Source organism: Mobula birostris, chromosome 21 (assembly GCF_030028105.1).
Source record: "Mobula birostris isolate sMobBir1 chromosome 21, sMobBir1.hap1, whole genome shotgun sequence".
Classification (NCBI taxonomy): domain Eukaryota; kingdom Metazoa; phylum Chordata; class Chondrichthyes; order Myliobatiformes; family Myliobatidae; genus Mobula; species Mobula birostris.
In genome coordinates this window covers 16,788,113-16,811,307 of record NC_092390.1, presented here as the reverse complement: position 1 = coordinate 16,811,307, position 23,195 = coordinate 16,788,113, and the positions used below count along the sequence as shown (strand labels likewise).

The window sequence follows — 23,195 nt, the reverse complement described above, 5'->3', positions numbered from 1 at the left end:
GAATGATTGAAACATGAGATCTTGAGTGGTTTAGATAGGGAAAATATTTCCTTATAGGAGAAGGTAGGAGGTTGAGAGGGAAGATAAAAATGCCATGATCAGACTCGATGGGCTGAATGGCCTAATTCAGTTTCTTTGCCTTATGGTCGAGCTCTGCCGTTCGCCATTTCCCAGCACCCTCTGCCTCTCCCGTCTGATTACTCACGTTGCATTGTGTATCTGCAGTACATCAAAGCTTTCTACAATGACACCATCCTGGAGCGTTACAACATGACCTTGAGCGCCGACGAACTGGTGCTGTTCTACTCGGCCACGGTCTCCGTCTTCGCTGTGGGTGGGATGCTCGGTGCTTTCGTCGTCGGCCTACTGGTCTCCAAGCTGGGTCAGTAAGTATCCGGGCCACCACCTGATGCTTCACACCCAGATTCCGATCACATACAGCAGGGTGCAATGGAACTCCCTGCTAGCATGGCAATCAGTGCACAAACACGTCAAGTGTAAAACACCAGAACGGTCCAAACAACTCCACTGCCAGAAAATGCCCAAGTGTCTTTAATGACCAGAATGGCAGGTATGAGGCCACCGGTGCCTCCACCTCTATCCCAACACATCCTATAAGACCATAAGCCAAATGAGCAGAAATAGCCTATTCGGCCCATCGAGCCTGCGCCACCATTCGATCATCATTATCAGCATCATTATGTGCCTTGTTGAATGCATGATGTGAGTGATCATGGTCTTGACCATGATTGTTCTTGGCAAATTTTTCTACAGAAGTGGTTTGCCGTTGCCTTCTTCTGGGCAGTGTCTCGTAAAGGTCCCAGCCAATATCAATGCTCTTCAGAGATTGCCTGCCTGACGTCAGTGGTGGCATAACGGGAGCTTGGTGATCTGCACCGGCTGCTCTTATGACCATCCACCAGCTGCTCCCACGTGACCCTGATCGGGGGGGGGGGGGCTATGCAGGCGCTACTCTTGCCCAAGGGGGACCTGCAAGCTAGGAGTGGCAAGGGGCGCCTTACACCCCCGTCGAGAGAGACATATCTGCATCCTGCCACCTTCCGGCCATGGCTGATCCAATCCCATTCTCCTGCCTTCTCCCCGTAACCTTTGACGCCCTGACTAATCAAGAACCTACCAACCTCTGCTCTAAATACCCCGGATGACTTGTGCTCCACAGCCACAGACTCACCAGCCTCTGACTAAAGAAATTCCTCCTCTTCTCCATTCTAAAGGGACACCCCTCTATTCCGAGGCTGTGCCCTCTGGTTCGAGGCTCTCCAACTAATGGAAGCATCCACTCCGTGACCACCCCGTCCAGGCTCTATCCTCACCGCTCCTTTAGGCTGCTCGCTTTCAGCAAGCAAGCTCTGAATCCAAGTTATACCTCTCACACACCTGAAGCCTTCGAACTCACTCCCTGAATCTTCATTCCTCTCTTCTTTGAGGACTTGAAGCCTCCTACATTGATGGAATTGGGACACCTGGTACTGTATCCCTTCAGGAGACTGAGGGCAGATCTCCCTAACGTGCACTACCCCTCTATTTTCCACTTACCCCTCTATTTTCCACCTACCTCACTATCTTGCTCTACTAATTTCATATTTCCTGTTCCTCACCTGGTCTATACACACCAGCTGTGCGGTGAAAAAGGCACAACAGCGCCTCTTTCACCTCAGACGGTTGAGGAAGTTTGGCATGGGCTCCCAAATCAATAGACAATAGACAATAGGTGCAGGAGTAGGCCATTCAGCCCTTCGAGCCAGCACCGCCATTCACTGTGATAATGGCTGATCATCCACAATCAGTAACTCGTTCCTGCCTTCTCTCCATATCCCTTGACTCCACAATCATTAAGAGCTCTATCTAACTCTTGCTTGAAAGCATCCAGAGAATTGGCCTCCACTGCCTACTGAGGCAGAGCATTCCACAGAACCACAACTCTCTGGGTGAAAAAATTTTTCCTCAACTCCATTCTAAATGGCCTACCCCTTATTCTCAAATTGTGGCCTCTGGTTCTGGACTCCCCCAACATCGGGAACATGTTTCCTGCCTCTAGCGTGTCGAATCCTAAGGACTTTCTATAGGGGCACAATTGAGAGCATCCTGACTGGCTGCATCTCTGCCTGGTATGGGAACTGTACTTCCCTCAATCGCAGGACTCTGCAGAGAGTGGTGCGGACAGCCCAGCGCATCTGTAGTTGTGAACTTCCCATGATTCAGGACATTTACAAAGACAGGTGTGAGAGAAGGACCTGAAGGATTATTGGGGACCCGAGTCACCCCAACCACAATCTATTCCAGCTGCTACCATCTGGGAAGCGGTACTGCAGCATAAAAGCCAGGACCAACAGGCGCTGGGACAGCTTCTTCCACCAGGCTGATCAACTCACGCTGATTTGAGTGTATTTCTATGTTACATTGACTGTTCTATTTATTATAAATTATTATAAATTACTAGGATTGCACATTTAGACGGAGACATAACGTAAAGATTTTTACTCATGTATGTGAAGGATGTAAGAAATAAAGTCAATTCAATGCAATTCTATTGTAATTTACAGTAATTTTTATGGATTGCACTGCACGGCTGCCACAAAGCACCAATTTTATGACATATGCCAGTGGTATTAAAACTGGTTCTGATTCTGACTGACTCCTGCTTCCCGCTCGGAGCTTTGACCATGCCTTCTGCTCACGGACAGGAAGGGCACGCTGATGTACAGCACAGTCCTGGTGTTCCTGGCCGGGCTGCTGATGGGGTTCAGCAGGCTGCTGCGCTCTCCGGAAATGGTGATCCTGGGGCGCTTCGTGACCGGGATCCACTCAGGTAACCGGGCAGTGCGCCGTCCGTCCATGCTCATAGGGGGAATCATCCCCACCCCCTTGCAAAGGAGGAGGGAGAGAAAGAGAGAAGAGTGAGAGGGGAGAGAGATATGGGAAGAAGACTGTAACAGGGAGCAAGAAGTAGACGGGAAGGGAGACAGCGAGGACACAGAGGGAGGGAAGAGAGCAGTAAAGACAAGGCAGAGAGATGAGGGAAGATGAGAGATGAGGGATGATAATGATGATGAGAATGTATCAGAGGATAAAATTAAAGGGAGGTGGAGAGATGCACACGTTGAAGGGTAGGAGACATAACGGGGTTCAGGTGATCCTAGAGGGATGGAAGGAGGGAGGCAGGTGAAGGGTAAGGGGCTTACACAGTGGATGAAGTGGAGACACAGAAGGAGGAGGCAGACACGGTGGGACAGGAAATTATAAACACAAGAGATCCTGCAGATGCTGGAAATCCAGAGCAACGCACAAAAATTCTGGAGGAACTCAGCAGGTCAGGCAGCATCAGTGGAGTGGAATAAACGGTCAACGATTCAGTCCGAGACCCTTCATCAATTCTGGTGAAGGGTCTTGGCCTGAAAAGTCGGCTGTTTATTCCTTTCCACTGATGCTGCCTGACCCGGTGTGTCCCACCAGCATTTCGTGCGTGCGACAGACTAGAACAGCGCCCTGCCGGAACCTGACGTCTCTCTCTGTCTGCAGGTATCTCACTCAGCGTTGTACCAATGTACTTAGGAGAAATTGCCCCTAAAAACCTGCGGGGGCTCCTGGGCTTAATCCCCACCATCTTCATCTGCCTGGGCATTTTTGCTGCCCAGATTCTGGGTCTGCGGGAAGTGATGGGAGAGGTAAGCAATCGGCTCTCTCGCCCCGTAGTCGGAGTTCTTCAGTGTCCCGAATCCAGAAAATCCGCGGACTGCTGGAGCAGGGCCGGGCCCGGGGCAGTTCAGACCCCTGATAATCCTCTGTAAAGGCCTCCTAAAGAGCTGGGCACCCTGCAGAGAGCGACTCATCGCTTGACATCCCACTGTCCCGGAGAACAGGTGTGTGATGGAGCACTCCCCACTAGCCTGGGTGAGTGTGGGCAAGGACTGTCAGGAAGGTCGACACCATCGGGACAATGTAATGGTTCAATCAGCACCTCATCCACCCCACCCTCCCAAATACTACCCCTCTCCCCCCCCCCCCCCCCCGGCACCGCCAGAGGCTGCTGTACCCACCATCTCCGCAGCGCAGTTACTCACCCAGGCTCCGCCAACAGCCTCTCCCAAACCCACCAGCTCTACTGCTGGGAAAGGCAGGAACAGGGTCACCATTCCCATAGGTTCCCTCCCCACCAGCCTGGTTTGGGATTACTGTACCTCTCCTTTGGAAATGGGTCTAAACCCTAGAACCCACTCCACAACAGCTCTGTGGGAGCAGCATCGCCAATCCTCAAGCCTGGTCGGGAGTCTGCAATAAGTTCTGGTCTTGCTGCTAGAGCCCAGATCCTGAAAATCCGTCGGTGAGATAATCTGAGCCCGGCCAAAGGTACGTATTTGTACGCAGTCACATCCAGAGTACAGTGAGTGGGTAGGATTCGGTCACTGCAAAGTGCAAATCCCAGTCCCGGGTGCCATCGGTAGCGCAGAGCATTGTACCGTACGGCTCAGGAACCCACTCCCACTCCGGCTGAGCTTGTCTAACGTGCGGTTCAGTGGCTGGGTGTTAGTTCCAGAAGCTCCCGGAAGGATTTGCTCCATTAATGGTGCTATACAAGTGCAAGGTATTGTTGAGCTACAGCAGCGGGTAGCCTGCTGCACACTTCCAAGATCCGCTAATGAGCCAGTCGCTTCCCAAGCTCACTGCGCGGCCCCTTTACGCCCAGCTTCCCCCACCCCCCGGCACTGTTTCCCCAGCGGCACACCCCCACGTTCCCTCCTTATCTCAGACTTCTGGTCTCAGCAGGAATTTCCTTCAATATTCCCTTTAATCATTTTCCTCCTCTCATTTTTTTTCTCCTGCCATTTGTATTACCTCTTTAGTTTCCTTTTTATTCCTTCGCTTTCATTTTTCCTCTTTCTATTTTCTCTTTGTATTATTTAATCTTTCTATCCACTCTCTCTTTCTCTCACTCTTCCCCTTTCTCACTCTCACCAGTTTCTCTCCCTCCCCCTCCCCAACTCTCTTAGAATCTTTCTCACACATATTCTCCTATTGTTCTCCCCTGTCCCTCCTCTCTCTCTTTCTCTCCCTTTCTCACTCTTTCCTTTTCTCACTCTTTCCCTCCCTCTCTCAATCTAATCAAAAGAAAAGCACAGAGAGCCCTGGGATTTCACTTTACTTTTAATGAGGTGAGCACCTATGACGTGGTGGCATAATGACGTGTGCCATTCACGTACTTTTACATATAACCCGGAATGAGTTATTTAAACAAACCAGAATGCTTAATCGAACAATATATTTTCAATAAAATACTACTGAAATATTAAGTACATAACACTCCTCCCTGTTTAGCTATAAACTCCAACTCAATATAGAATGCATCTCAACTATATACACAGTATACTATATAATACAACTACTATATACAGGCATCCACAGCTTAGTAAATTTTAAATTGTCCCATTCAGGCCTACAGATTTAATCACTGTGGAGGATTTATTACTCTTGTGGGATAATGTCTTTCCTGACAAGGGGGATCACTGTGCTTGGCAGGTGAGACTTGTAGCTGCGAAACAACCACATGTTCTCCTGCCTCCTCCGTGGTGGTTGTAGGAGTTGACTCTGGGACTGCAGGAAGTGGCTCTGACAGCTACCAACATATTTCTCCTCTAAAAATGGACTCTGCGCCTCCAGCTGATTCATGTGGAGTCTCCAGATGATATCAGATGCAATTTCCACTGTATAGCAGAGTGGTCCAGTAATGCTCTTAATGTGTCCGAGTGCCCACTTTTGATCATACCTGTAGTCCCTCGCCAAGACTATTTTACCAGGAGTGAAACATCAAACCTCCTCATTGGAGGAGCTCTCAATTTGCCTCAGCTGTTTGTCCTGCACCCTCCTTCTGAGACTGGGTTTGTGGGGGATCCAAGCGTGAACGCAGTGGACAACCCAGGAACAGTGTAGCTGGTGAGTCGTTGGTTGTGGAGGGTGCTGCACTGCGATATGCAAGGAAGAAATTGGCGATTCCGTGTCAGTGTAGTCTGTTCTGACATTGCTCACAGTGCAATCCTTAGGCTCTGGACAAACCTTTCCACCAGCCATTTGTAGGAATGACTGAAACTGTTCTACAACAAACTGGTCCAGTGTCACTAAGTCTTTGAGAAGAGGCTTCTCAACACATCAGCAGAATGCAAGGCAGTAGTGGAGGCTATTGGGAACACTTCTGGCCACTTTGTAGCTGCATCTACTGCTACCAAGAAATTTGTGCCCAGGAGTGGTCCAGCAAAATCCACATGATTCCTCTGCCAGGGCAATGCAGGCCGTTCCCAGAGACGAAGAGACACCACTCTTGGCATCTTCTGTATGTGCTGGCATCCCAACCAGTGCATGGCAGACCACCAGACAAAGCTTTGAGCCAACGCTTTCATCTTGGCCATGCCTAGATGACCAACATGTAGCTCCTCCAATACCTTAGGCCTCAGCTTTTTTGGACAACAACTCTGAACCGCCACTTAAGGCAACCCCCAGCGCTGGTATAAATGGGGTAACTGGAATTTCTGCTGCACCTTTTGGATAGCCATGTAGACCTGAGACCAGGCTTTTCCGGTTTTCCTTTGGATCATCTGCTGTAATACTGAGATTCTGGATTTGCATTAGGAAGAATACACCAAGAGAAGTGTTCTTTTTTGTAAATTTTTTTAGATATTTCCTTTACCAAGGGTAAATGGAACAATCCATCAGCATTTCCATGATTAGTCGTCTTTGTGAATTCGATCTTGTAAGTGTGTCCTTCAAGAAAGAGAGCCCCTCTCTGCATTTGTGTTGCTGCTGTTCGTGGAACTCCTTTCTGTGAATTGAAAATGGGCACCAGCGGATGATAATCAGTAAAAAGGGTAAACTCTGTCTCCCCTAGAAACATAGAAAACCTACAGCACAATACAGGACCTTCAGCCCACAAAGCTATGCCAAACATGTCCTTACCTCAGAAATTACCTAGAGTTATCTATAGCCCTCTATTTTTCTAAACTCCATGTACCTATCCAGGAGTCTCCTAAAAGACCCTATCGTATCCACCTCCACCACCGTCGCCGGCAGCCCATTCCACACACTCACCACTCTGCGTATAAAACTTACCCCTGACGTCTCCTCTGTACCTACTTCCAAACACCTTAAATCTGTGCCCTCACGTGCTAGCCATTTCAGCCCTGGGAAAAAAGCCTTTGACTATCCACACAATCAATGCCTCTCATCATCTTATACACCTCTATCAGGTCACCTGTCATTCTCCACCACTCCAAAGAGAAAAGGCCGAGTTCACTCAACCTATTCTCATAAGACATGCTCCCCAATCCAGGCAGCATCCTTGTAAATCTCCTCTGCACCCTTTCTATGGTTTCCACATCCTTCCTGTAGTGAGGCGATCAGAACTGAGCACAGTACTCCAAATGGGGTCTGGCCAGGGTCCTATATAGCTGCAACATTACCTCTCAGCTCCTAAACTCAGTCCCATGATTGATGAAGGCCAATGCACTGTACGCTTTCTTAACCACAGAGTCAACCTGTGCAGCAGTTTTGAGTGTCCTATGGTCTTGGACCCCAAGATCCCTCTGATCCTCCACACTGCCAAGAGTCTTACCATTAATACTATATTCTACCATCATATTTGACCTACCAAAATGAACCACCTCACACTTACCTGGGTTGAACTCCATCTGCCACTTCTCAGCCCAGTTTTGCTTCCTATCAATGTCCCACTGTAACCTCTGACAGCCCTCCACACTATCCACAACACCCCCAACCTTTGTGTCATCAGCAAATTTACTAACCCATCCCTCCACTTCCTCATTCAGGTCATTTATAAAAACTACGAAGAGGAGGGGTCCCAGAACCAAACCCTGAGGCACACCACTGGTCACCGACCTCCATGCAGAATATGACCCGTCTGCAACCACTCTTTGCCTTTTGTGGGCAAGCCAGTTCTGGATCCACAAAGCAATGTCCCCTTGGATCCCATGCCTCCTTACTTTCTCAATAAGCCTTGCATGGGGTACCTTATCAAATGCCTTGCTGAAATCCATATACATAGCATCTACTGCTCTTCCTTCATCAACGTGTTTAGTCACATCCTCAAAAAGTTCAGTCAGGCTCGTAAGGCATGGCCTGCCCTTGACAAAGCCATGCTGACTATTCCTAATCATATTATGCCTCTCCAAATGTTCATAAATCCTGCCTCTCAGGATCTTCTCCATCAACTTACCAACTACTGAAGTAAGACTCACTAGTCTATAATTTCCTGGGCTATCTCTACTCCCTTTCTTGAATAAGGGAACAACATCCACAACCCTCCAATCCTCCAGAACCTCTCCTGTCCCCATTGATGATGCAAAGATCATCGCCAGAGGCTCAGAAATTTCCTCCCTCGCCTCCCACAGTAGCCTGGGGTGCATCTTGTCTGGTCACAGTGACTTATTCAACTTGATGCTTTCCAAAAGCTCCAGCACATCCTCTTCCTTAATATCTAAATGTTCAAGCTTTTCAATCCACAGTAAGTCATCCCTACAATCACCAAGGTCCTTTTCCATAGTCAGTGGATAAGATTAAGTGGGGGACCAGCTCATTGGTGATTACACTCTGGGGGGAAAGCTGCTGAACTTTTGGTCTGACAGGAGGCTGGCGGACTGCTATAGTGCACTGGGAGGGGGGTGACTATTAGCTTTACAGTAGTGGGTATTGTACTTCTGTGTTTTATATATAGTTTAGTGGAATGTTCACAATGGTCATAATAATCTGAAGGTCAAATGGTCATGGTGTCACGTCTTTCGAGGGGTGATATGTCATGTGGGGGTGTTGGTTTACTTGTTGGTCAAAAGCTGCTTTTTTTGTGCTGGTCATCAATTGGCCCGTTTGAAGCATGCAGCAGCTCTTTCCTGTTGGTTGTCTTTTGTGCCACGGGTGTCCAGTTTCAGGCATCTCAGGGGTATAAAAACAGCACACGCGGGAGGCTCTGCCTCTTTTCCTTTGTCCCCAAGCACTCAGGTCGTGACCACTGCTGAAGAGCCATTCAAAAAGTATGCTGCAGATATAGAAGGGCCCATCACACTCTTAGCCGAATATCTGCTTGTTGAATATCTAGTTTTGCAGTTTGTGTAACTTGGGGGACTTAGATGTTTGGTTGAATATTTTATCTTTGTAAACAAATAATTAATATGTTCATACATGATCAGTGACTTACGTCTCGCTCACCAAACCCACGAACCTGCTTCCATGTTACAGCTACTGACCCAGAGGTCCAGGCTTACTGAATAGCAGTCATGGCCCTGCAATTGGCTGGCATTAAGTTCGACAGGTACTGGTTGAAATGTTTTACACCCCAAGCCAGACTCAAGGCCTCTCCATCAATCTGTGCATAATTTTTCTCTGTAGCGGTAAGGGAACGTGATGCAAAGGCTACAGGGTGTTTACTTCTGTCATTCCTAATATGTGACTTGACTGCACCTAAGGTGAGGCACAACAGACAAGCTTCACTGGAAGACATGGATCATAACGTGTGAGTACAGTGTCTGACGTCACCATTTCCTTTGCTTTTTGAAAGACACCTCACACTACTTTGTCCATTGCCAGTTTTTCCAATCTGAGTTCAAGGGATGAAGCACAGTAACCAGGCTTGGCAGGAATTGTTATGGTAATTGACAAATCCTAATAAGGACTACACCTGTGACATGATCTTTGGCCTTGGGACATCCACCACTGCTTGGCTTTTCTCAGCACATGTGTGTGTGTGTGTAATTCTTGTGTGTCAATAGTGTGACCACAGTAAGGGATGCTTGGTTTAAAGAATTCATACTTGTTGTGCCAGAACACATAATCTTCTAATCTTTTTAACACTGTCTTGAGATTTTGGAGATGTCCCTTGTCATCCTCATTAATAACAATGATGTCTTGCAGGTAATTCTGTGTGCCTGGGCAGCCTTACTGTATCTAGTCCATTGCTTTCTGCAAGAGTGCAGGTACAGATGCTAATGCTGAGAAACACTTTGGACTCTTCTTCCATCTCCATCTGTAGGTAGGCTTCAGCTAAGTCCATTTTGCTGAAGTGTTTTCCTCCAGAAAGGTTTGCAAAGATATCCTCTATTCTGGGCAGAGGGTATCGAACTACTTTCAGTACTGAGTTGATGGTGACCTTAAAATCACCACAGATCCTGACAGACCCATTCTTCCTGGCTACTGGGACCACTGCCATTGCCCATGGATTCTATTCAACCTTGGAAAGAATTCCTTCAGCCTCCATATGATCTACCTCAGTGGCTACTTTATCATGGATGGTATTAGGAACTGGATGGGCTTTGTAAAACATGGGTGAGGCATTTTTATCTAACTCTATTTTACCTTTGATATGTTTGAGCTTTCCATTGGCGTGCTTGAACACTGCTGTGACATCATCCGGTGCATTTCTCAATCTGCTTTCAGCTGACTCTACTACAGGGGACACGGCATGCAAATGGTGGATGGATCTCCAATTAAGTTGGAGTTGTCTCAGCCAATCATAGTCACACATTGATGTCCATCCTGCTTTAAACGCATACAAGTCCAATGTAGCTTGTTGGTTGCTGTATTTCATTGTTACACATGTCATTCCCACAGGAGTTATCTTTTCTCCAGTATAAGTTCTCAGTTGGATATTTGCAGGCTTCAGTCAGTATCTTTGAAATGCCTTCAGACTAATTTTGTGGAATGACTGAAACAGCTGAGCGGGTGTCCAATTCCATTTTAATTAACTTTCCATTCACTTCTGGTGTAAGCCATATTGCTTGTCTCTTTACACGCAAACAACAGGAATTCTGCAGATGCTGGAAATTCAAGCAACACACATCAAAGTTGCTGGTGAACACAGCAGGCCAGGCAGCATCTCTAGGAAGAGGTGCAGTCGACGTTTCAGGCCGAGACCCTTCGTCAGGACGTCCTAGAGATGCTGCCTGGCCTGCTGCGTTCACCAGCAACTTTGATGTGTGTTGCTTGTCTCTTGTTCATTTTCACCTTGTAAATCTCAAGGCTACTCAGTCCTGTGTCACTCTCATCATTATCAGATTTGTCAACGACAGCATGCAGATTAGTACTCTTTTCAAAACTGCAACTTGACTTTTTATCCCCTCTGACTTGTGCAATCAATATATTTTTGTTTGCCCAACATGCTCTTTATACGTGTTCCACTTTGTTGCATTTTCTGCAAGTTTTGCCTTTAAAGCTGCATTGGTCTGGTGTATGTGAGCCTCTGCCACAATGGTAACATACTTTGTTTGGCCAGGCTGGTTTCTGTTTAAACACTGCAATTTGGTTCACATTCATTTTTATTCCTGACTGCAACCCAATTGCATCTCAGTTTCCATTGAAACAGCATTTTTAACCATTCTTTTAAATGTGAGTTATGCTTCAGTCAGGAGGCATTTTAGAATGCTTTCTTGTAAGACTCTACAAACTAAATGATCTCTCAGTGCATCGTTAAGCCCGTCACTGAACTCAGAATGCTCAGAATCTCTTCAATCTGGCCTGTAAGCTGAAATGGACTCCCCTACCTTTTGATTCTATTTACGAAACCCAAAGCGTTCTGCAATCAATAATGTTTTTGGATATTGTGAAAGTAATGTTCCTGCATTATTTTCACGATATCACCAAGGCTAACTTTGGCTGGTTTGGTCGGAGCTGTCAAATTTCTAAGCAAACTGTTTGCCTTTCCACCTATTGCAAGTAGCAAAACTACCACTTGTTTCTCAATGGCTTTTTCATTGCTTCAAAATACTTTCAGAATATATCAGCCACTTTCTTTAGTGCAATCAAACATGACTATCTTTCCAAAGTAGACAGCCATTTCTGTGTTTTTTTAATTTATAATCATTATCACCCGGTACTCACTGCCATGAACCTGTGAATTTCATCCAATTTCTGCCTTTTTTTATCTTGACCATCTTTCTCCCCTTTCCAAAGAAGAAAATGTGCCGTGCTTTTTTTTTTGACTTGAACGTCTCTCTCTCTCCCTCTTACTTCTGAAGAAAAGATGCACTACTCTTCAACAGGTAGGAAGCCATCTCGGGTCCATCTTTAAAACTTCCTTGTTGCCATGTTATGTTTTGTAACTCCAAAATTAATTGAAAGAAAAACACGGAGAATGTGGAGATGAATGTGTCTACCTCAATTTACTTTTAGTAAGGTGCATGCTCATGAGGTAGTGGTGCAGTGTGCCATACAGGTGCTTTTTCATAGAACCCATAATGAATTGTGTGGACAAAAAAGATTGTTTAATCAAACAAAATATTTACAATATCACACAGTTACTGAAATATTAGATACACAGCATCCATCTCATCCATTCTCTCACACCCTTCCCTCTCTCCTTCCCTCTCCCCTTCCCTCTACCCTTCCCTCTCCCCTTCCCTCTCCCCTTCCCTCTACCCTTCCCTCTCCCCTTCCCTCTCCCCTTCCCTCTACCCTTCCCTCTCTCCTGCCCTCTCCCCCACCTCTACCCCTTCCCTCTCCCCTTCCCTCTGCCCTTCCCTCTCCCCTTCCCTCTACCCTTCCCTCTCTCCTGCCCTCTCCCCCCACCTCTACCCCTTCCCTCTCCCCTTCTCTCTACCCCTTCCCTCTACCCCTTCCCTCTCCCCTTCCCTCTACCCTTCCCTCTCCCCCTCCCTCTACCCCTTCCCTCTACCCTTCCCTCTACCCCTTCCCTCTAACCCTTCCCTCTACCCTTCCCTCTACCCTCCCTCTACCCCTTCCCTCTACCCTTCCCTCTACCCTCCTTCTACCCTTCCCTCTCCCCTTTCCCTCTACCCTTCCCTCCCCTTCCCTCTCCCCCTTCCCTCTCCCCTTCCCTCTCCCCTTCCCTCTCCCCTTCCCTCTACCCTTTCCTCTCCCCTTCCCTCTCTTCCTCCCTCTACCCCTTCTCTCTCCCCTTCTCTCTACCCTTCCCTCTCCCCCTCCCTCTACCCCTTCCCTCTAACCCTTCCCTCTACCCTTCCCTCTACCCTTCCCTCTACCTTCCCTCTACCCTTCCCTCTCCCCCTTCCCTCTCCCCTTCCCTCTACCCTTCCCTCTCCCCTTCCCTCTCCCCTCCCTCTACCCTTCCCTCTCCCCCTTCCCTCTCCCCTTCCCTCTCTCCTGCCCTGTCCTCCTTCCCTCTTCCCCTTCCCTTTTTCCCTTCCCTCTCTCCTTTCCTGCTTCCTCCCTCCCTCACTCTCTCTTTTTCTATTTTTCTTCCTCCTCCACTCTCTCTACCCCCTTTCCCCTTTCTCTCCCTCTGTCTCTCCCTCTATCACTCTCTCTCTCCCACTCTGTCTCTCCTTCCCTCTCTCCCTCACCCTCTCTCTCCCTTTCTTGCTCTCTCTCCTCTCCCTCTCTTTCTCTCCCCCTCTCTCTCTCACTCTCTCTTTCTCAACCTCTCACTCCCTGCTCCCTCCCACTGTCACTCCCTCCCTTTCCCTTACTCCCTTACTCTCTCTCCCCCTCTTCCTCTCTCTTTCTCTCCCTCCATCTTCTCTATCTCTCCTCCTCTGTCCCCTCTATCCCTCCCTATCTCTCCCTCCCTCTCTCTCTATCTCTCCCTCCCTCTCTCTAACTCTCCCTCCCTCCTTCTCTCCTTCTCTCTATCTTTCTCTCTCCCTCTCTCCGTCTCCAGTAAATGATACAATGTTCCTTTTTTTGTGATATCGCTCTGGAGGAACATTGTATCATTTCTTAATGCATGCATGCATTTCTAAATGACAATAAAGGAGGACTGAGTGTCCTCATAATCTAAATCTGTCTGCTGCTCTTCCAGGAACAGCACTGGCCTCTGCTGCTCTCCCTCATTATTGTGCCAGCCCTGTTTGAGCTCTTCTTCCTGCCTTTGTTCCCGGAGAGTCCACGGTACCTGATGATTCAGAAGAAGGACCACTCTGCCACAGTCAAAGGTATGAAGCTGGTGGGAAGAGGGGAGAGGTAAGGAAAGCAGTGAGAGGGTGTGGGGATGAAATGGCAACAGGAGTGACTTGGCGTTGTTACTGGAATGCGGATGGACTTCCCCTAGTACTGAACCACCTGAGATCGTTGTGACTTCCCAGTGACACCCGTCCAGTAATTCAGCCCCGGTCGGGAACATGACCTGCAGCCCTCCATTCCAGTGACACATTACGTCAGCACTGCACGGTGACACCCCGGATGGAGCCACTGTCTCACAGCTCCAGAGACTTGGGTTCGATCCTGACCTCTGGTGCTGACTATGTGGAGTCGCCGGGTTCCCCCCGTGACCACATGGGTTTTCTCCCGATGCTCTGGTTCCTTCCCACTTTCCTGAGGCATGTGGGTTGGAGCATCAATTGTCTGCTGTAAGTTGTCCCCAGTGGGTGGTAGAATTTTTAGGAAGGTGGGGAGATCGATGAGTTTGCCCTGTGAGATGACAGAGGCCCACTAGGCTGAATTGGCCCCCTCTCAGTGGTAGGAGTCACAGAGTGTACTGGGCAGGCCCCGTCCACGGGTCCTCAGCTGTGAGCTCCTGTTCCTCATCCAAGTCTCTTCCCTACCTCTCCTCACCTCCTCTCTTTGTTGTCTCCCTGTGGACGTATTTCACATTACCGCCACTCACGGAGGAGAGGGCTCTCTCCTGAACTCCCCATTCGAACCCCAGAGGACTCATGGTGACCCACCACTCTCTGTTTGAGCTCCTCCCACCAATCATAGAGTCATAGAGCACTACAGCACAGGAGTCATAGCACAGAAGCAGGCCCTTCAGCCCATCTAGACTATTCAAACTATTTAAACTGCCTGCTCCCATCGACTGCACCTGGACCATAGCCCTCCATACCCCTACCATCCATATACTTATCCAAACTTCCCTTCAATGTTGAAATCGTGCTTACGTGCACCACTTGTGCTGGCAGCTCATTCCACACTCTCACAGCCCACTGACTGAAGACCCTTCCCCTCATGTTCCCCTTAAACTTTCCACTTTCACCCTTAACCCTCGCTATAGTCCCACCCAACCTCAGTGGAAGAAGCCTGCTTGCATTTACCCTATCTATACCCCTCATAATTTTGTATACTTCTATCAAATCGCCTCTCAATCTTCTACGTTCCGAGGAATAAAGTCCTAACCTATTCAATCTTTCCATATAAACGGGTCCTTTGGCCTGTCTGCCAGAACGTTGTAGTTTTGCTATCAGCTTTGCATATCTCACTTTGAACTCCCTGGGTGGACTGTTATAGAGTAGGACTGTACACAGGTACCTCTCAGCTTTGCTGTAGCCTGACCTCTTTACTTTTTGCTCTTTAGATTCACCCTGGTGCTTTACCTGTACCAGTATTGGAATCGGCTTGTTATTGTCACATGTAATACAATAGAGCGAAAAGTTTTTATCCTCTGCCCTCCCATCGGATCACTCACTTACCTGAGACTAAATTAGCTGTATTTGTCATATGCGCATCGAAACATACAGTGAAATGTGTCATTCAGTCCAAATATGTTGCCACAATGAAGGGGTAGCTTGTATTAACTCTAACCTGTAAGCCTTGAATGTGGGAGGAAGCTGGAACACCCAGCAGAAATCTACGCGGTTACGAGAGAACTTAGAAACTCCTTCCGGACAGCGGCAGAAATCGAACCGGGGTCGCGAATCACGGGCGCTGTAATAGCATTACTCGAACAGCTACACCGCCATACCGTCATACATAAGTACACTGAGGTAGTAGAAAAGAAATCAGAATGTAGTGTTGTAGTTACAGAAGAAGGGCAGTGCAGGGAGGGGAGGGAGGGAACGTTGACTCAGACCATGAGAGGCCTGCGTCGGGCATTTTCATGCCTTACAAGGCACAGATTGGAAGTCTGTGTGGGGCGCCACTCCTCACACAGACTAGAGTAATGTGTGATTAAGTGCCTTGCTCAAGGGCACAAACACGCTGCCACAGCTGAGGCTCGAACTAGTGACCTTGAGGTAACTAGACGAACACCTTAACCACTTGGCCACGTGCCCAACAGTGGACAAATAAAGAGCAAAGTTCATTACAAGAACATAGGAACATATGGCCCATCGAGTCTGCTCCACCATTCAATAAGATCATGACTGATCTGGCCATGGACTCATCTCCACCTATCTGCCTTTTCCCCATAACCCTTAATTCCCCTACTTTGCAAAAATCTATCCAACCTTGTCTTAAATATATTTACTGAGGTAGCCTCCACTGCTTCATTGGGCAGAGAATTCCACAGATTCACCAGCTTTTGGGAAAAACAGTTCCTCCTCATCTCCATCCTAAATCTACTCCCTTGAATCCTGAAGCTATGTCCCCTAGTTCTAGTCTCACCTACTAGTGGAAACAACTTTCCTGCCTCTATCTCATTTATCCCTTTCATAATTTTATATGTTTCTATAAAATCTCCTCTCATTCTTCTGAATTCCAGACATTTGGAGATAAAGTGTTCACTTGATAATGTATCAAAAGCCTTACAACAGTGGAGCAGAAACTGCTCTTGAGCTGGGTAGCCTCGGCTTTTGTATGGAGGTGGGGAGAAGAGAGAATGACAGGGATAGTTGGGGTCCGTGATAATGCTGTCTGCTTTACCGAGGCAGCAAGAAGTCGGGTGAGGGAGGAGATGATCTCAGTGATGTCCACAAGTCTCTGCAGTTTCTTGTGCTCTTGGGCAGAATAGTTGCACCAGGATATTTACCTTGGGCCACCGTGTTTCTTCTTCCACGATCCTTTGCCTCTTAAGCCCATCTGGATCTTATGTTCTCTACCCAAGCTTTTCTTTCCCAAAGGTGATACCTCACATTTGCCCTTCACATGAGACTCGCCTGAGTGAGGGTAGGATAACCTACTGCTTACATAACCAGATGAATAGTCTAGCGGCCTGGCTTCAAATCCCACAACAGCAATGAGAACGCTTAAATTTAACACGATAAAAAACTAGGCGCATTTTTTTTTGAAAGAAAGCCTCACTTGTAGATGTTGAAACTGAGGGGTCGTCATAAAAGCCCATCAGGTTTGGCAAGGTTCTTCAGGGACAGCAATCTGCTGCCCTCACCTGGCCTGGCAGATGTGTGACTGTTTGAACCAACAAGGCTCTCAGTGTATCCAAGGGAAGGGTGTCGAGAACTGGCCGTGGTTTCAGCAACATCCCCAGCACAATGCTGTAATCTATGGCTTGTCCTGGCATTATGGTACCTCCCCGTTGGAGACCTAGGACTCTCTACCACCATCCCTGTCGTAGAGTCACAGAACCAAAGAGCACTACAGCACAGAAACAGGCCCTTTGGCCCATCTAATTGGTGATAAACTGTTATTCTGCCTGGTCCGATTGACCTGTACCTAGGTCAAAGCCCTCCATGCCCCTCCCATCCAGAATAATAGTTTGTTGCTGACTAGATGGGCCAAAGGGCCTGTTTGTGTGCTGTAGTGAGCTATGGTTCTGTGACAGCCCAAGACTGCTCGCCTTCGTCTGGATCTGCATCCCCATGGCATTAGGTGCAGGCTAATTTCATGTAGGCTTCACCGTCATGGCCAGCACCTAATGCCATGGAGGTGTGGCTCCAGCTGAAGGCAAGCCATCTTGGGCTGTTGAGTCACGGAGTCAGAGAGAACCACAGCGCAAAAGCAAACCCTTGAGTCTATCTAGTCCGTGACAAACTGTCTAGTTCCGTTGGCCTCTCCTGGACCATAACCTTCCGTACCCCTCCCATCCATGTACTTATCCAGATTTCTCTTAAATGTTGAAATTGACCCCACATCCACCACTTCCGCTGCAACTCATTCCACACTCAACATCCTTTGAGTGAAGACTTTCTCCCTCAGAGTGCCCTTAACTATTTCATCTTTCACCCTAAATGTATGTCCTCCAGTTCTAGTCTCTGAGGGGGGAAAGCCTGTTTGCATTTACCCTATCTATGCCCCCAATAACTTTGTATCTTTGTCAAACATCCCATCATTCTCCTATACTCCAAAAAATAAAGTCCTAACTTATTCCTATTAAATTCCTGTAGGTAATATTGACATCTTCCCAGAAATGCACACAATTCTGTAAATTTGTCCTTACCAATGTACCCAGCCACTGTGAGCTCTAGTTTTCTGGTGCTCCAGGAGTGGCAGAGACTAAGAGGCCAGGGGAGGGGGAAAGGAATGGACAATATACCAGCTGGAGACATTGAAAGGTCATGCGATTTCTCCACTGTCACCCCCTCCAGCCCTGACGTGGTACCGGAGTAGCTACAATGTGAATGTCCAGGCAGAAATTGAGGAGATGCAGGAAGAGCAGCTGTCCTTGGTGTCCCTGGAAACTGTCACCGTTTGGCAGCTCCTGACTGATGGGTCCGTACGCTGGCAGGTGGCATCCACCATGGTGATCAACATTGGCATGCAGCTCTCTGGGATCGATGCGGTGAGTGGGGCAGAGACCTTGCCAATGGCATCTGAGATTCACGAGTGGGGGCAAGATTCGAGGCACAGGGACGTTAAATGGGACCGGTCCGGAAGGCTAGTTTGCCCACAGCTGGAGGACTCTATTCAACTCTGGTTGCCACAAGGATCCCAGAAAGGGAAAGGAGGGCTCCAAGGATGTGATCTGAACTGCAGGGTTTGGCGGGAGAAGACAGGGCTCTCAGCATGAGGAAGGTCGCGTGGGGGGCGAGGTTTGATGGAAGTAGACAAAGTCAACAACACTCAAAGGGCTGGAAAAACTCAGCAGGTCAGGCAGCATCCGTGGAGGGAAGTGGACAGTCAATGTTTTATGACGAGACCCTTCATCTAAAGACTTAAAGATAAGAGATTGGCTTTATTTATGACACATACATCAAAACATAGAGAGAAATGCATTGTTTTGCATCAACGACCAGCACAGTCCGAGGCTGTGCTGGGGGCAGCCCGCAAGTACCGCCACTCTTCTGGCCTCAATATCGCTTGCTCACAATTCGCTAACCCTAACCCACACCTCACTGGAATGTGGAGGAAAGCAGAGCACCTCGAGGAAGCCCACACGGTCACAAACTCCTTTTGGACAGCAGTGCTGTACAGCAGACTGCTAATCTCTATGGAGTGGGAGACAGAGGGGAGATAGCCAGTATATGCAGATGAAGGGAAGGGATGGAGCAAGAGTTTGCAGGTTATAGGTGGATCCAGGTGAGGAGGGGTGATGGGCAGATGGAGGAGCGGAGAGTGGGAATAGTGACAGAGACAGAGAGGTGTTGGTGGATCCAGATGATGGGCAGATGGAGGAGAGGAGAGTGGGAATAGTGACAGAGACAGGGAGGTGATGGGTGGATCCAGGTGAGGAGGGATGATGGGCAGATGGAGGTGGGGAGAGTGGGACTACAACAGCTGGGTGGTGATGGATGGACCAAGTTAGGATGGGTTTAGAGAGAGATTTAGTGGGTGCCAAGTGCCATAGATATGAGTCTCAGATACAATGGGTAAATGTGAGTTAAGTGTTGCAGACAGCGGTGACGCAGCTAAAAACTAGAAACTGGGGAAACCCAGTGGCTCTGGCAGCATCTTCACTGGGAAATTAACAGTCAACATTTCAGGTCAAGACCCTTCAGAGTGGTGACGGTCGGGAGCTCACTGCTCATGGGGAAGCGGGGTGTGGATGCGTCTTCCAGAGTTTGTAGGGGGTGACTTTGACCTCTGCCAGCAGCTGGGGAGTAGACCATGAGCTGAACCATGGAGAGTGAGTACTATGCCCGGAGTGGTGAGTGTGAGGAGGTTGCCACACACAGTCGCACACCATTTCCTAGCATGGGGCAGGCGTGAACACTCACACCCAGGCTCTGCACATTGATTTTCAGAGTGGTCTGACCTGCAGGCAGATCATGGAGTTAAGGCCCAGAAACAGGCTTTTCGGGCCATTTAGTCTGTGCCAGACTTATTCTGTCTATCCCCATGGATCTGCATCTGGACCATAGCCCTCCACAACATTCCCCCCACCCCCCAACCATGTACTCATCCAAACTTCTCTTAAATGTCGCAAGTAAGCCTGCATCCACCGCTTCCACTGGCAGCTCGTTCCACATTCTCACCACCCTCTGAGTGAAGAAGTTCCCCCTCAGGTTCCCCTTAAATATTGCACCTTTCACCCTTAACCTATCGCCTCTAGTTCTAGTCTCGCCCAACCTCAGTGGAAAAGGCCTGCTTGCATTTACTCCATCTACCCCCCTCATAATTTTGTATACCCCTATCAAATCTCCCCTCATTTCCTTCACTCAGGGAACAAAAGTCCTAATCTACTCAATCTTTGTCTGTAACTCAGATCCTCAAGTCCTGGCAACATCCTTGTAAGTTTTCTCTGTTCTCTTTCAATCTTATTGATATCTTTTCTGTATGTAGGTGACCAGATCTGCACACAATACTCCAAATTAGGCCTCACCAACATCTGATACAAGTTCAACATAACATCCCAACTCCTGCACTCCATACTCTGATTTATGTAGGCCAATGTGTCCCAAAATCCCCCTATCTATCTGTGACACTACTTTCAAGGAATTATGGATCTGTATTCCCAAATCCCTTTGTTCTAACGCACTCCCCAGTGCCCTGCCACCTACAGTGTAAGTTCCACGCTGGTTGGCCCTCCCAAAGAGCAACACCTCGCACTTGCCCACTTTAAATTCCACCTGCCATTTTGCAGCCGATTTTCCTAGCTGGTCCAGATCCCACTGCAAGTTTGGAGAGTCTTCCTTACTGTCCACTACGCCACCAATCTTGATGTCATCCGCAAATTCGCTGATGCAGTTTGCCAGTGTATCTGTTTGTGTTTCAGATTTGGTTCTACACCAGCAGCATATTCGAGCACGCTGGGATTCCGGAGACGTACATCCAGTACATCACCGTAGGCACAGGGGCCATCGAAGTGGTGGTAGGACTGATCGGGGTGAGTAACAGTGACCGACCACATCACCAGCAGTGACCAGGAACTGGCTGCATCCGTAGAGAGATACATGAGTTCCAAGTACATTTATTATCGAAGTTATGTATAACTACACAACCTTGCAGTTCATCTCCTTGCAGGTCGCCACAAAACAAAAAGAAACATGATCAAATCCGTGAAAAACCTCACAGCACAAAGGTTATCAAATCCAGTGTGTGAGAAAAGAACAAATCGTGCAAACAATTAAAAAGTAAACAAATAATATACAGAACATGAACACAGAGTCCCCAAAGTGAGTCCACAGCCATAGAGTCAGTGCTGTGCTGAGCCGAGTGCCACTGGCTGCAGGTCAAAACTGTAACAGTTTTGTTTGATCTCTCTTGGTCTGGCCTCTACCCTTTGATCTGTTTGGCATGGGTGACCCCACCAGCAGCCAAAGCATAAAGCCCGTGACTCCAGCCAACATCGCTCCCTGGGTCATTGAGGTAGGCAAACCTCCAAACCCGACGACAAGGTTGTGGTCCACTTGGAGGGTTAATTGGCCACATGGGTATAATTGGGTGGCATGGGTTTGTTAGGCTGGAAGTACCTGTTACTGTACTGTATCTCCAAATAAATCTAAATAAACCTTTGCTGAAATAGTCCCAATGTATCAGAAAGCCCTTCCTTAAGGAAAACCAACACAGATGTGGTCTCAGTACAATGAAGCATAACTTCCCGAGATCCCCCTAAGAACAAATGAAAATATTCCGAATAATCCCCTAACTGCAAACATGAAAAAGGATTAAAGATTGGCTTTATTTGTTACATTTACATAGAAACATCGAAACATACCATGAGATGCATCATTTGTGTCATTGACCCACACAGTCGGAATATGTACTGGGGCCAGCCTGTAAGTGTTGCCATGCTTTCCGTACCAGTGTGTCATGTCCACAGGTTATAACCCTTCCTTGGAATGCAGGAGGACACCAGAGCACCCAGAAGAAACTCACACAGTCATAGTGAGCAAGTACAAACTCCTCACGGGCACCAGCAGGAATTGAACCCAAATCACTTATGTTGTAAAACTTTATACTAGCCGCTACGCTAGAACTTTGAACGTTAAAGTTTCTCACACAGAGGACGGTAGGTAGATGGAATAAGCTGCCAGCTGCAGTGGTAGAGACAGATACAATCACAAGGCTTAGAAGACACTTGGACATGAATAGGAAAGCTTGAGAGGGATATGGGTCAAACGTGGGATTAGCTCAGGTAGGCATCTTGGTCAGTGTGGATGTGATGAGCGGAAGGGCCTGATTGCATGACTCTGTAAAGTGTAGTTAGCACCACTCATTATATCTTGCCAAACAGAAAATAACTTGATGAAGTTTGTCGTGTGCTACTGCCCGTTACACCTCCATCTCTGGCGATGTTCAGGGCCTCCTTCATCGTGTCAGCCGCTTCCTCTCGGTTTTCACTACTACCAGTCATACAAGTCCCGGGTGGAGACTCAGGAATACCGTCACTCTCAGATGCAGAAGGATTCTTCATTGCTGTTTCCATAACCATTTTGTTTTACCACTCAGGGTTGTTAGCCCTGAGCTGAACCCCCAAACCTGGAGGACTGTTGGACCACTCTTAGCCTGGCCACTACCCTTTGACCTGTTTGGCATGGGTGACCCTCCCAAGAGTCAATGCATAAACTCAAACCAACATAGGTCACTGGGCCATTGAGGCATGCAAGCCTCCAAACTCTACAACAAGATCATGGTCCTCTTGGAGCCATGTTCATAGTAACACAGAATGCTGGGGGAGCTCAGCAGGTCAGGCAGCATCTATAAGGTACATCTACAAAACAGTCAATGATTCAGTCCAAGACCCCTCATTACACTCTGTTCGTTCCTCTCCGGTGGTTCTTCTGGCATTTATTTTTACTGGGTTACTCTGGATTTCCAGCATCTGCAGAATCTCTCATGTTTATAATTCATGTCTGCCTTCCTCCATCTTTCAGTCCTGATGAAGTGTCTTGACCTGAAACGTTGTGTCCATTCCCCACCCCTCAATGAATACTGCATGACCCATTGCATTTCTTCAGCAATTTATTTTCTTCTGCTCCAGATTACACCACCTGCAGTCTCTTGAGTCTCTGCTAATTTATGCCCACTCTCTACTTCGTGCTAGCCTGCCCATCCTCCCGCCTCGCCAACACACCCCCTCCCGCCCACAGAGCTGTTACTTTCTACTCCAACCTCTGATCCTTCAACTTATCAACTTCCTTCCAGAAACCTAGGTATAAAACATCCACCAGGTCCCTGGTATTCACATCGCCTGTCACTTCTCCAAAGATCTCCAA

General features: G+C 48.1%; 1 protein-coding gene across 1 annotated transcript in view; it reads left to right on the top strand.

The window, feature by feature from the left end:
* Positions 1 to 23,195, top strand: part of LOC140185997 (solute carrier family 2, facilitated glucose transporter member 5-like) — a 49,834-nt gene that overhangs the window by 4,822 nt on the left and 21,817 nt on the right. Inside the window, exons 3-8 of the mRNA XM_072239822.1 lie at positions 226 to 386; positions 2,706 to 2,830; positions 3,541 to 3,686; positions 13,790 to 13,922; positions 18,186 to 18,379; positions 20,753 to 20,863. Of these exons, the coding sequence (XP_072095923.1) occupies positions 226 to 386; positions 2,706 to 2,830; positions 3,541 to 3,686; positions 13,790 to 13,922; positions 18,186 to 18,379; positions 20,753 to 20,863 (870 nt within the window). The remainder of the gene's footprint in view (positions 1 to 225; positions 387 to 2,705; positions 2,831 to 3,540; positions 3,687 to 13,789; positions 13,923 to 18,185; positions 18,380 to 20,752; positions 20,864 to 23,195) is intronic.